Source organism: Chaetodon auriga, chromosome 13 (genome assembly GCF_051107435.1).
Source record: "Chaetodon auriga isolate fChaAug3 chromosome 13, fChaAug3.hap1, whole genome shotgun sequence".
In the NCBI taxonomy this organism is placed as follows: Eukaryota; Metazoa; Chordata; class Actinopteri; order Chaetodontiformes; family Chaetodontidae; genus Chaetodon; species Chaetodon auriga.
Window position 1 is genome coordinate 1785840 of NC_135086.1, and position 12495 is coordinate 1798334.

General features: G+C 45.7%; 2 protein-coding genes across 10 annotated transcripts in view; one reads left to right on the top strand and one right to left on the bottom strand.

Annotated features, from left to right (window-relative positions):
- lrrfip1a (leucine rich repeat (in FLII) interacting protein 1a) overlaps positions 1–2706 on the bottom strand; it is a 34964-nt gene extending 32258 nt beyond the window's left edge. For 5 of the 9 annotated variants that reach the window (XM_076746415.1, XM_076746419.1, XM_076746416.1 and 2 more), the window contains exon 1: positions 2119–2656. In XM_076746415.1, the coding sequence (XP_076602530.1) occupies positions 2119–2208 (90 nt within the window). In that variant the 5' untranslated portion in view covers positions 2209–2656. Of the gene's footprint in view, positions 1–2118 lie in introns of all 9 variants that reach the window. The other 4 variants (XM_076746423.1, XM_076746420.1, XM_076746424.1 and 1 more) reach the window with 4 other exon arrangements.
- Positions 2707–4706: 2000 nt separating this feature from the next.
- Positions 4707–6995, top strand: LOC143330558 (ras-related protein Rab-17-like). Its single transcript, XM_076747224.1, has 5 exons — positions 4707–5000; positions 5961–6112; positions 6201–6326; positions 6428–6521; positions 6865–6995. The coding sequence occupies exons 1-5, from the start codon at positions 4817–4819 to the stop codon at positions 6993–6995; spliced, it is 687 nt and encodes a 228-aa protein (XP_076603339.1). The 5' UTR covers positions 4707–4816.
- Positions 6996–12495: the final 5500 nt, after the last annotated feature.

Here is a 12495-nt window from a genome sequence, read left to right on the forward strand (position 1 = left end):
AACGAAGGGTGGCGTGATGCCGATGGACCGAGAACAGCATCTCCAACCTTCTGCCCAACAATCCCACACTGTGTCCACGTTTCCGTGCCGGTGGGACGGCCAGGTGGTCAAGCACAGCCCTCCTCCTCCTCCGTCCCCATCCCCCACCCACAGACCAAATCTAAAACTGGGGGTGCAGCGACAGCTGATCATCCAGGAGGGTCTATTTTTAAAACTCTTTTGCAGAACGGGCCAACTCATCAGGGCTGACATACCATCCTGTCAGAGGACTGCCAGTGAGGGACGTGACCCCTCTGCTGCTTAAAGGCACAGACTTTCCCTCCGCTGCGCAGACGTGACAGAAAACAGGCCACAGACGCCGTTATAATGTCAGACCTGAGCCTCGCCAACACAAGAAACATGATTAATTCATCAGAGCATCTCCTGTTTGGATGTGTGCGACCGACTGAGTGTGAGCTCCGCCGGGTAACAGTGCTGCCGCTGCAAATAGACGACAACATGAAACGATTACCAGCTCCAGGAATGTGCAACCTCAGATACACTCCTGCAGCGTAAATAACCAGCTCAGAGAAGATAATATTCAGTCAAACCGCTGCAGGCCCGCCGCTGAACACGATGGCAACAGAGCGAGGGCCTGTCGGTTCAGGGTGGCATGCAAATGTGCTGAAACATCCGGGTTGGCTTAGCACAGACCCGACTTCCTCCCAACTGAGCAAAGTGAGTCAAAGCTGTCCTAAATTTGGGCGATGGCGGCTATGATGGCGCCATTCAGCTCGCTGTGAGAGAAAGTGTTTCTGCTGGGATGGATTCTTCATAACGGTACTTTTCAGGCCTTTTGCTGCGATGTTAGAGTCAAATAATGGTTTTCTGCCTGTGTTTCACACCTCAAAGGCAGCAGCACAGACAAAAGCGTGCAGGGTATCACACTTCAAACAGGGCGACTTAAACCCCGAAGATGCACCACTCCATTATTCCTCACACAAAACATTCATTTACCCTCCCCTAGACTCGTCGTCATAAAGAGATTAGAAAGCTTGAATCGGTGTAAACCTGTCACAACACGACTTCAGCGCCTCTAAAAGACAACTACAAGAGGCCGCTGCCAACTGCGGCGTTGCATTATTGAGGGGTGGCCCAACAATCCCTGCAGGTTAGCACACGAGAGGCGGATTCTCTGGCACAGTGAGACATTTTAATCAGCTGCTGGTCACAAAAACCAGAACCACCACAGCACTGTGTCCCATGCAGCTCAGACAGGACTTCCGACAATAGCTTCCATAATTAGAACTGAATGTGTTTACGCTGTGGTTCAGACAACTTGATTGACTGACATCAGTTTACTAATACATCAGCCAATAGTTTTCCTTCTCCAAACCCCTGCAGCCATTAAAACCTGCACTGAAATGTTATTTTCTTTGCACAATTTATAAATGACTAGTTTAATCATCATGTTATGGTGACACAGCTCGGATGCACCCTTCAGGTGTTCAGCTCCTGGCCTGCTCGGTTGCCTTGCAGACATATTTTAATGCTCCTGTACTTGTGCACAGTAGAAGAAGAAAAAAAAAAACAAAAAAAAAACTTCTTCAGCTTTTAAATTAAATGGTTTTCTGCAGACCAGCTCTCAGCTGTTGGACCAACCGGAGAAGACAGAAGGCAACAATTACATGTTTTACCACCACCACCATCATCATCATCATCATGTATAATTTTCATACTGGATTGGCATGAGAGGAACCAACTCTTGTCTGGAAGTTTGGAAATCAATGGGAAAACTTGACTTCAGGAAATGAACAGCACTGATGGCAACGTCCATCTGCTGCCTGTGGTGAGGACACGGACACTCACAGGCAGTGGTGAAACTCAGAGTTTAATTGGGAACAATGGTGGTTTTTTCTGTCTTTTTTTCCACCGGGAGGTAAAATTCTGGTTAAATTGTGATTTTGGACTTAAAAATAGAAGTTTGTCGCTGCAGCAGCTGTCAGCTTCTCCACCTCCACAGGCACTATGTAGGTTTTGGGGTCATTTGTTTGTTACGCGGGAGGCTGAGGAGGTGAAGTCCGTCATTTGAGGCTGAAAGAAAGGATTTTATTGAACGTCTTTAAAGTCTCCGCTCACCTCTCTCGCGATGAGATTCAGGGCATCGTCCTCTGCCGTCGATCGCTCCTTCTTGGTGGATCTTTTCCGTCCGGTGCCCTGAGTCCCCATGTTTCCTCAAACACTCATCCACTGTCGGCAGTTAAAGTCACTTCGCGGTCCGGCAGTCAGCTCGCGGGTCTCATGTGCCGCTAAAACGTTAAAGTTAAAGACGGGGAGGTAAAAACGCACCGTGTCCGCTGGCGCTCACAGAATAGGTCATTGTCTTATATCCGTTTTTCACGCTTCTTCCTGTGTTTCTGTAACGACGCACCAACTCGCGACGAACTGATTCAAACTGTCGGTGACCCCACGTGCGCCTCTGATGCGTTTACTGGCAAGCTCGGAACCGTTCACCGCAGCTTCGCACTGTCCATTTAAACCGCGTCCGTGGCCGTCTGTCATTCACGAAAATAAAACAACACCGACATAAAAAAAAAAAAAACATTAACTGTAGTTAAACTACGGTTATTAAAACATTTTCAGCCGCCTGACGTTAATCTAGCAGCAGTTCGGCTCCTCGGCGGACGGATCAGACTCGGACCTGTCAGACTGACGAACTTCAAAGACTGCACTCAATCACGCTGCCTTCACGTGATGTCGGAAATTTGACAAACAATAAAAACGGTGAAAATCTTGGCAATTCACCACACTGGTAAGGCAGAAGGCATATTTGAACCTGAATAAGTAGTGGGAAGGAAACAAGAAAGACCCCTTCAGGAATAAAGAAAAGGCCTAAAAGTATTAATACAACCCTGAAAATACTCACTTAATACTCGATATTCAAAATACCCATTACAAGTAAAAGTCCTGCAGGCCTATTGAAAATGTTATCTGTGTAAAAGTAGTAGTCCGGAACGTTTACTTCAAGCATTAATAGTAAAAGTACTCAATACTGAAAAGTGTCCCCTTGGACTGTTATACGATTACACGTAGTATCATTAGAATAAGGTTTATTCTGTTGTCCTCAGTTGACGAGAAGCTTACTTTTTAACTCTTTTCTTTAGGACTGATGACTAATGATTATTTTCATTATGCATTAATCTGCTGAGCATTTTGTCCGTTGATCGATTGATTGTTTGGTTTGTAAAAATTCAGAGTTTTTCAGATTTCAGAGCCCAAAGTGACTCTTCAACAATGACTTGTCCAGCCAATTGTCAAAAAAAGGAAACCCCCAAAACGAGAAGCAGGAGGTTAATGATGAATCAACTAATCACAAAAAAGTTTTCCTATGACACTGCTTCAGAACTCAGTTAGAGCGCGGCGTTTACGCAGAGTACGTGAATGCAGCACGAACCTCTGGCCGGGGGCTCCATACATGTTCAGGGGGCTTCAGTTTCAGGCCCAGACCGCAGCTCCTGCAGGGGCTATCGCACTCTCTCACACCCCCTCTGCTATTTTTACTGATGGCCGGCGGCCTCTGAACACAGTCTGGACTTTCTTAAAGAGACATGAGCTCAGCCTGAATGGCACAATGTACATCCCATAATGTTGATGTAATGGTCCAGCGTACTGTGTCTGAGATGATTCACAGTGACCTCACTGGATGCTTTTTATATATCGTGGCATCACAGTTTTACCATGTGGAACTTTTATTTATTCACTGATTCAATAGAGCCATTGTAATTTAATTAAGGCTGAATTAGAAAACTTTAAACTGTCCTGTGCGTCATTTCACAGCCACGTGGGCAAAAGTGTGTCTGACTGAGAACTTTGTTGTGTCATTTTTCTGAGACTTACGATGCATCGTCAGGGAGCCTCGAAAGCATCTCATCATCCATTTAAGACACTTCAAGACATCTCCTTATATTTTCTTATATACATATCTGATTAATTTGAATATGGTTTCTAATTGATATGGTTGATTGTCTTATTCAGTGATAATGCAGAGTAACTGTTGAAACTGAAATGTGGTAATAGTTCACAGAGAATATCAAAGATATCGCAGACACGTGCCCTCAGACTGTGAAGGCGGACACTTTATCACTACAAGGCGGTAACATGTGCGATGGCGCCCTCCTGTGTTGACACGGTGTCATGGACCGAGGTGCACAGGAGGAAGTGTGCAGAATCTGAGCAGCCTTTGTCATGCGTGTACAAACAAAGGCGACATTTCCGATCTCTGATGACTGATACTGGTCATTTTCCCGTACAGCATGCTTACTGATGCAGGCCGTTCATACTGGAAGTAAAATACATAATTGCATTAGACACAACTTTTTGTGTCTGACATTGAAAGAGCAGAGTGGAAGTGAAACAACACCAAACTTTGGGGATCGTCCAACATTTCCCATAAACCCTTTGGTTTCTGTTTATGCACCTTAACTTCACCATAAACACTCGTGCTTCAACGCTTGTGTGAGGTCTGATCAGCTGAAGCCGAGTTCCAGTGCTGCTCACTAATAACTGGCTGGAGGGTTTTATGGCTCGGCTGTGGCTGCGCACAAGGAAGTGAAATTCAGTTGCTGCTCTTTGGCATGTTCAGACGGGGCTCTGGTTTTACTTTTATTTCTGTATAACAAGGTGAAGCTGGTGCATCTGCAGACTCTGACAGCGAAGAAGACGTTTTAAGACGGTTTGGAGAAGCTGCTGCTTCTTAACAGGAAGAGGACTGACTGCTGGACCAGGACTGTCCCGTCCACCTGCATCCTCTCACTCTCTGGATTTAAGGGAACCTTTGATGGGGGAAAATCTCCCGAGCGAGGCAGGAGGAGCTCCACAGCTCCACAGAGGCACTCTGTGCAGGCCGGTGCGGACCCTCAGGGTTAAGATGGTGCTTCTGGGAGGTTCTGGTGTGGGGAAGTCCAGTCTGGCTCTGAGATTCAGCAAGGACGAGTTCAGGAGCACATCGCCGACTGTAGGCTGTGAGTGCACGACACCGGGAGCTTTGGAGAGCAGTGAAAACACATCAGAGTGAATTTTAGTAACTCTGAAGCTCAGCATGAAGACTGGAAACAGAGGAGACCCCAGCTCAAACTGCAGTATACGTTAGTGTACTACAAATACAATGAAGTGAAGAAAAGTCACTTAGTTTAAAGTGTGTTTGACGAATACTTTCAAAAAGTGTTCTTCTAAACAGATTAAGTCCAACTCTGAATATACTAATTCTGCAATACTTCAAGTGTTATTTCACAGTACTTATAAAAGTGTACTCTACTGTAAGTGTATTATAAATTGTACTTAAGTGTACTAAATTCCAAGTAATAGGAATAAAGTGTACTTATGAGTAGTATGCTTATGTTCAAGTCCTTGAAAATGTACTTTAATTTCACTTCTTCTGAAGTATATTTAAGTATATTTCCGACACACTGGTGATAACAATTGTACCACGAGTGTGTTTTGACTGAATCCTGATTGTACTTCAGTACACTTAAAGATTTACGAACTTTAACTTGACTTATTATTTACACTTCAAGTATACTCAAATATTACTCAAGTGGTACTCAAGGGCTACTTGAGTACACGTAGGTACATTTGAATTGCACAAAGTGTACTTAGTACATTCTTCAAAGAGTGTAACTGAAGTTTTTTTTCACCCGGGTGGTGAGTGTTGATAAAACTTTGCCTACTGGCATCTTTAAATTTGACGAATCAACAGGATCTTTGATCAGGAGGTCGTAGTTTACAGGTTTGTGTTGGACTGTTAGTAACCAGCTTTATTACTGCCAGCAGGCACACTGTTAGCCCTGGAACGAACCAGGCTAGCTGTTCCCCTTGTTTCCAGCCTTTATGCTAAGCTAGGCTAATGTCCCCTGGCTGTAGCTTCGCAGGCATCGATCTTCTCATCTAATCTCACCTGGCGTCGCTGTGCTGTGCTCCCTCAGGTGCTTACCTGACCCGGGTGGTCCATCTGAGTGACGTGACTCTTCGCTTTGAGATGTGGGACACGGCGGGGCAGGAAAAATACCACAGCGTCACCCCGCTTTACTACAGAGGAGCCCACACCGCACTCCTGCTCTACGATATCAGCAAAAGGGTAAAAGGAGCCGACGCCTGACCGCAGACCTTACCTGTCTTCTCTTGGCTGGTGTGCACCTGTAACCTGTGTGCTTGTGTCACCACAGGAAACGTTCATCAGAGCTCAGGTGTGGCTCAAAGAGCTTGAGAAACAGTACACACCAGGATCTACTGTCATATGGTTGGTCGGCAACAAGGGAGATCTGGCACAGGACCGACAGGTCTCAGTGCAGGTACGACCGCAGGAAGCCACCTTCCTTCAAACCCTTTTCAGTGCTTTAGTGTAGGTTCAGTCTATGAGATGACGTCTTATGTTTCTTACGTCGTCCTGCAGGAAGGACAGAGTCTGGCCAATGAGAGAGGCTTATTCTTTTCAGAGACGTCAGCGCTGTCGGGGGATCAAGTCAGCGAGCTGCTGATGGCTGTAGGTGAGTGAAGGTGTTCAAGTTGTTCTGGGAGCTTTGTTACCTGAGTTCAGCCTCACAGGTTCGCTCCTGGGCGGTGTTCTGCTCCACCAATCAGGTGAGGTTGGGATGAGGTTTAGGGTTGTTGTTGGGTCTCGATCTTATGAGGAGAAGCTGGTTTCATACACAGAGCATCCGTCTGATGGACTGAACTCCGGGAAAGTCCACTGATGCACCACTAGAGAGCATTAGACACCAACATGAGGAGCAAGTGTGTTTATGTGAAAACAGCTTAAACTCCCGGCGTGTAAAATACGTCCTTGTTCGTGTGCACCGTGACGTCTTTGGTGACGGAGCTCTGCTTCAGCCCACAGAGTGTACGAGTGCATCGGAGCGCAGCAGGGGGGTCTGTCCGAGTGGCAGGACATACCGCTGGTGGACCTGCGACGTACACACAAATTCAACCCTTTGGCCTCCTGCTGCAAAGTCGGACCCTAACCTGTGTGAGGGTCAGTCTGCCCGTCCTCGTCTGTCTGTCTGTCAACACAAAAACTGGACGAAGGCTTGGACATGTCCCGCAAAACGCTGTTTCAGGTTGTTGTACTTCACCATCAATGAGTAACTGAGGCTAAAAACGAGCCGACTGTTGAGGATCAGTCGACGGCTGTGGAGCTACACGTCGACTCCACAGGGAGTCTCAGCAGCTCCATCTGTGCTGCTGCTTCCTCTGTGGGTTCAGCGTCTCCGTCTCTGGCAGATGTTGAACTGAAACCAGTTATTTTCATTCAGAGTCTCCTGCCTCCGTCCTGTACGGCCGTGATAAAACTGAGCAGGGATCCGTTCGGCTGAGTGCGGTTCTCCAAATTCCCTTTTTTACACTCGAGGCCCCGTCAAGTTTAATAATGCTAAAGAGGTATTTTGACAGTTGAGAGTATTTCCACTGTGCGAACTGCATTCTGCTGTGGTCTGGGGAAATCATTTGATTTGTGTCTGGCGAGCAGAGTCGCAGAAATACTGAAAATGAACTGACTTACATAACTTAAATGTCGAGGAAAGAACTCTAAAATGTGTAAAATATTTACCATTTTTACCGCGTCTCTGTCTGACTGTTGGCTCTGACGTCTTTAACTGAACCAGCGAGATTGTTATTCTTAAAGAAATTGTTAAACATTTTGGAAAGTATATCCTACATATTTTGCCTTATTATTTAATATCTCATTCATGTCAGTGGATTGAAGGTGTGTGGACTTTAGTGGCCAATAGATCCTTCTGAATCCTTCACACTGGACCTGTGGGGATGGAGCTGGAGTCGGCCGGCCTGGGTCTGCTCAGTAACTGCTCAGAAACAGAAATATGACGTGACAGGTTGTAGTTTTAGGGGGAATTAAGTGCTGGAACTGATTCTTGACGAACAGCAGCTTTGACTGCGTGCAGCAGCTCTGAGTCTCATCACTGGAGCTTCCAGGTTTTCAGACCTTTACCGAAGCATGTGCTCCCTGACCGGACCTGGCAACCCGCTGTGCAGCCCGACACGTCGAACAGGAGGGCTGATGGATGAACCGACGCTCGTCCACAGAGCTTCAACCACTAAACCTCCAAATCAGACCTGCCTGTTTTTACATGTTTGCTTCAGTGCAGATAAAAAAGGAGATTTAAGTTTTTAATTAGTCAGCTTCAGAGATGTTTCAGGTGTCTTTATGCTAAGCTAGGCTAATCAGCTCGTTCCAGCTCTGCACTGAACACACAGACATTAGATGAAATAAAGGCATTTCTTAAAATCTTGGACTGTTTTTCATGTCTTTCACAGCTGTATGAGACCTTCTGCATGCGTTCCATGAAGTGTTGCTCTCGCATGTCTTTTTCTAACGTTTGTAAATATGTGATAAAAAGGACTCTGCTGCGCTTTGGATCAAACTCATGACAACGCCGTCATAAATAATGAGAATATTGTCTCTCTGCTGGAGTAACACCAGCATTTCAAAGACTCTGCTGGCACTGGGTGAAATAGTGTTTCTGCTTGCCTTTGGCCGGCTGAAGCCTCCATACCAGTGACTCCCCCCTGCAGTCAATCACTTGCTCTTTGCACAATGTTCCCTCATGTGTTCTGCATCCACACAACAGTTTTTCTCCTTGTGCGAACTTTTTACTGCTTGGTGATTTAAAGCGTCGCTGAGAGGATAATCGTCACTGAAAGCAGGCCTGCTCGTGCTGATTGAAACCGAGCTGCTTCTGTAGGGCCTGAGGGGCTGCTGGCCCTCGTTTGGATTGGATGCCTCACAGAAACAAAGAGACGCCTCACGCTGAGTCGATGACACGGACAAAGAATGAGATGGGAATGATTGGGTCGTCATAAATCCTGTGCATGTAAAGAACGCGTCAGTGTGGCTGTTTCAGGCGAGTTTTCCTCATTTTAAACCACTGAGCTGCAAATGAGAAGTGAGGAAAAAACAATATTATGTACATCATATATATATATATATATTCAGATACAGTGTTATTTGAAGGATGCAGAGCGACGTTAACTGATGCTGAAGTTCTTCTGACTGTGGGTTTGAAATGTGCTGAGAAGCTCTTTTCAGTGAACACTGGTGGAATGTGACTCAGTACATTTACTCCAGTACTGCACTTAAGTACAAATTCGAGGTACTGTTATGTTTCTTTATTTCTACCCTTTTAGATTCCGATTTGTCATAGCCTTCCTGTCCAGTGAAAACCACGTATCTCCAGATGTTTTGACTTTGAATGTTTGTGCTGAACTGAAGGGTGACGTGTTCTTTTATGGGCTGAGAAAATTCTCCTCCATCTTCAGCTCAATAAAAAAAAAAAAAAAAGCATCGTCACAAAGCTGAAAACAGCCTGTTTTTCTGAGCTCATCAAACCTTTTGGAGATAAGAGGTTCTCACAGGACAAACATGTGATGATCTTATAGAATATGATGCATTGCTGCAGATTAAACTAGCAGCAGGACATAAAGGAGTTCAAATGAGCAGTAAAATGCAGCAAACACATGAACGATTCGATGTGAATCCACAAACAGCAGATAGAAAAACTCTGACACGGTACATTTTACTGCAACATGAGTACTTTTACTTGTCACACTTGAAGTTCCTTCTGCAGATAACACTTGAGTAAAGGATCTGAACACATGCTTATCCATGAAGGATGAAACACGAGGCCACGTTTTCATTCAGCCTTCACATTAGAATAAAAGCTCCGTCAGAAATGAATGAAACAAACACTCCTCCTCCTCCTCCTTCTCCTCCTCCTCCTCCTCCTCCTCCTTCTCCTCCTCCTCCTCCTCCTCCTCCTTCTCCTCCTCCTCCTCCTCCTCCTCCTCGCCTCCTTTTCTGTTTACAGCTCGAGCTCTTACTGACATTTTCATTTCTCCACTGATGCACCTTCACACAGTTCAAGCTTTACAAGAGAAACGTGTGTCTGCTGTGTCACAGGTGAACAACCTGATTCACGATTAATGCAGCTGATCATCAACTGGACAAAAATGGGACGCGGCCCTGACACACAGGACATGTTTCTCTGAACTGCTGCATCACATGGATGCTGGACGTCAGCCGTAAAGATCCCTGCAGCAGAGCCCTGACATCCACGGTGGAGTCTAAAGCCTGAGCCCACCTCTGCAGCAGTCTGACTTCATTCTGTCATGCAGCTCATTGAAACTGTCTGTGAAGCCATTTCTTCCATCTTTGCCCTCCTAATACTTTGTGTTGAACTATAATCTTAAAACCAACCGTGACATCATACAGGAGAAAACAACCTTACGTAACATTTACAGAAAAGAAAGTTATGCAACATGTTAGAAAACACCTAAATCTCAGTGTGGATTCTTAACGAACCCCCACAAACGAACAAAAGCAACACGGACGCTGAAAAACGCGCAGACATTCAGTCATCTGCTGCGTTTCTACCGTGTGATCCAAACACTGCCTTTACTGTCAGCTGTTGGTCGGTGAACTTGGGCCGTGATGAAAGCCAGATGCTCATTTCTTCTCGCAGCTTTTCGGCCAAATCTGCCCACCGGTCTGATGCCTCTGCCAGTGTACCAGGAGGCATCGATGTCTGGATCTGGACGACACACAGGACGCAGAGACAGAGCCCACATTTCACCACGTGTCAGTCTTACAAACAGTTACCTCAGGATGTAACGACAGTGTGTCTGCTGTAATGTGACATGATCATGATTCACATGATTTATTCCACTGTGAGTGTAAGTATGAGCGAAGAATGGTTTCTTTACAGCCACACAAGAACGAGTTTAAAAGTGGATCTATAGAGTAAAAAGATATTAAAAAAACACGTTTTGGAATATGAACTGCTGGGATGAAATAAAAATGGCCGGTGAGGTCGTTAATGAGAGGATGTCTCACTCCTGCTGGTGAAGGTGGAGCCGTCTCGATGGGATCCGCTCAGAGCTTCACTCAGCATCAACAGGAGTCCACAGAGCGCTGCACACAGCCTCATCGCAGCTCCACCTGCAGCCACAGACAAAGGTGAGTCAGGCACATCTGACCCAGAATCAGCAGAGGAGCCACTCAAATGTTTTACTGAGGCAGCAGTAAGTAATGAAATTATACTCAAAATACTAAAATTAAAAGTGCTCGTTATGCAGAATGACCCATTTCATAACAATGTATTTTATATTATTGGATTCTGATCATTGATGGATCACTGTGTTCATCATGCTGCAGCTGAAGAGGAGGAAGAGGAGAAGGTCGTAAATCTCCATCGCAGACAGGAGTTTCCTGTTTTGAAGTCAGTTTAATGAATGTCATTTTAAAACGAATGCCAAAATGAATTTACTGGGTAACGATGGCTGAACTGAGCCAAAGAATGTGCTGGTTGAAAGACAGAAGAAGAAGAAGAAGAAGAAGAAGAAGAAGAAGAAGAAGGAGAAGAAGAAGAAGAAGAAGAAGAAGAAGAAGAAGGAGAAGCAGCATGCCGTCTGCACTCTGGATGAATGTTTTCTCCTTCATCTCAGAAGACTCTGAACTGGCTCTGAACTGACTTCCTGCCTCTGCTTTGGCTTCAGCTGTCAATCAGAACAACACTCGACTTTGATTCTCACTTAGAAGCATCACATGAAAATGGGAAACTTACTGTTTGGAAGATTTCTTGTCAGAAAGTTGAGCTGCAGATCCAAACTTCGCCGGCTGCTTCACGATCCCCTCGCAGGAGCCGAACAGGTGCAGGAAAGACTGAACCAGACCAGATCCTGCTGAAGTCCTGCGGTCCTCCTGAGGGGTCTGAGAGGGACTCTCACCTGCTCTGTGAGGTGGATGCACCTCCGAGCGTCTGGCATCACGTTATATTCCAGCAGGAGGAGGAGGAGGCAGCAGAGCGCTCACACGCTGATGTCACCCATGTGTCAAAACTACATCAGCACACAGCGTCTCTTATGACCTGCCTTATGCAGCATGTCTGTAACAGCACCACCAAACATCAAGAAACTGTTGGATCTGCATGAAGGTCAAACTTTAAAGAGGTCATCTGTCAGATTTCCATCAGTTAAACGCCGTCTGAAGTAAAAACGAGTTCTTTTTACTGAATTTTATGTCGATGCAGTTGAATTGTCTGTAGCTCTTGTTTTGTTTAGTCATGGCGGCGTCAAAGGTTACGAGTCGGTTCTTCTTCTGTTTAGTCCAAACGACACCTGAGATCCTGACTGACACACATCATGAGCAAAAATATATCCGTACACTGTGAGTTCATTCATGTTATAAGTGTGAAAATACTGTGTATTTCTACTTTAATATGTGTTCATCTCCTAAAACATCTGAAGGAGCAGGACGGCTTCTGTCCCGTGCACACAGACTCAATCCTGTCTGTGGATTCAAGAGACAGACCGACAAATAACATGTGAGAGAGGAGGATTCTGTGACGATCCCACACTGAAGGAGCAGAACAGGCGAGTGTAAATGCCTCAGAGGCCTCAGAGCGCTGCACCAGTATGACAATAACGCTTGATTTGTTGAGGTTATGGTGA

Bases quoted from the DNA above. Each gene is read 5' to 3' on its own strand.
- LOC143330558 (XM_076747224.1), top strand. From the start codon at position 4,817: ATGGGGGAAAATCTCCCGAGCGAGGCAGGAGGAGCTCCACAGCTCCAC. The intron at 6,327-6,427 runs GTACGACCGCAG...GTCGTCCTGCAG, and splicing joins ACCGACAGGTCTCAGTGCAG to GAAGGACAGAGTCTGGCCAA. The intron at 6,522-6,864 runs GTGAGTGAAGGT...GCTCTGCTTCAG, and splicing joins CGAGCTGCTGATGGCTGTAG to CCCACAGAGTGTACGAGTGC.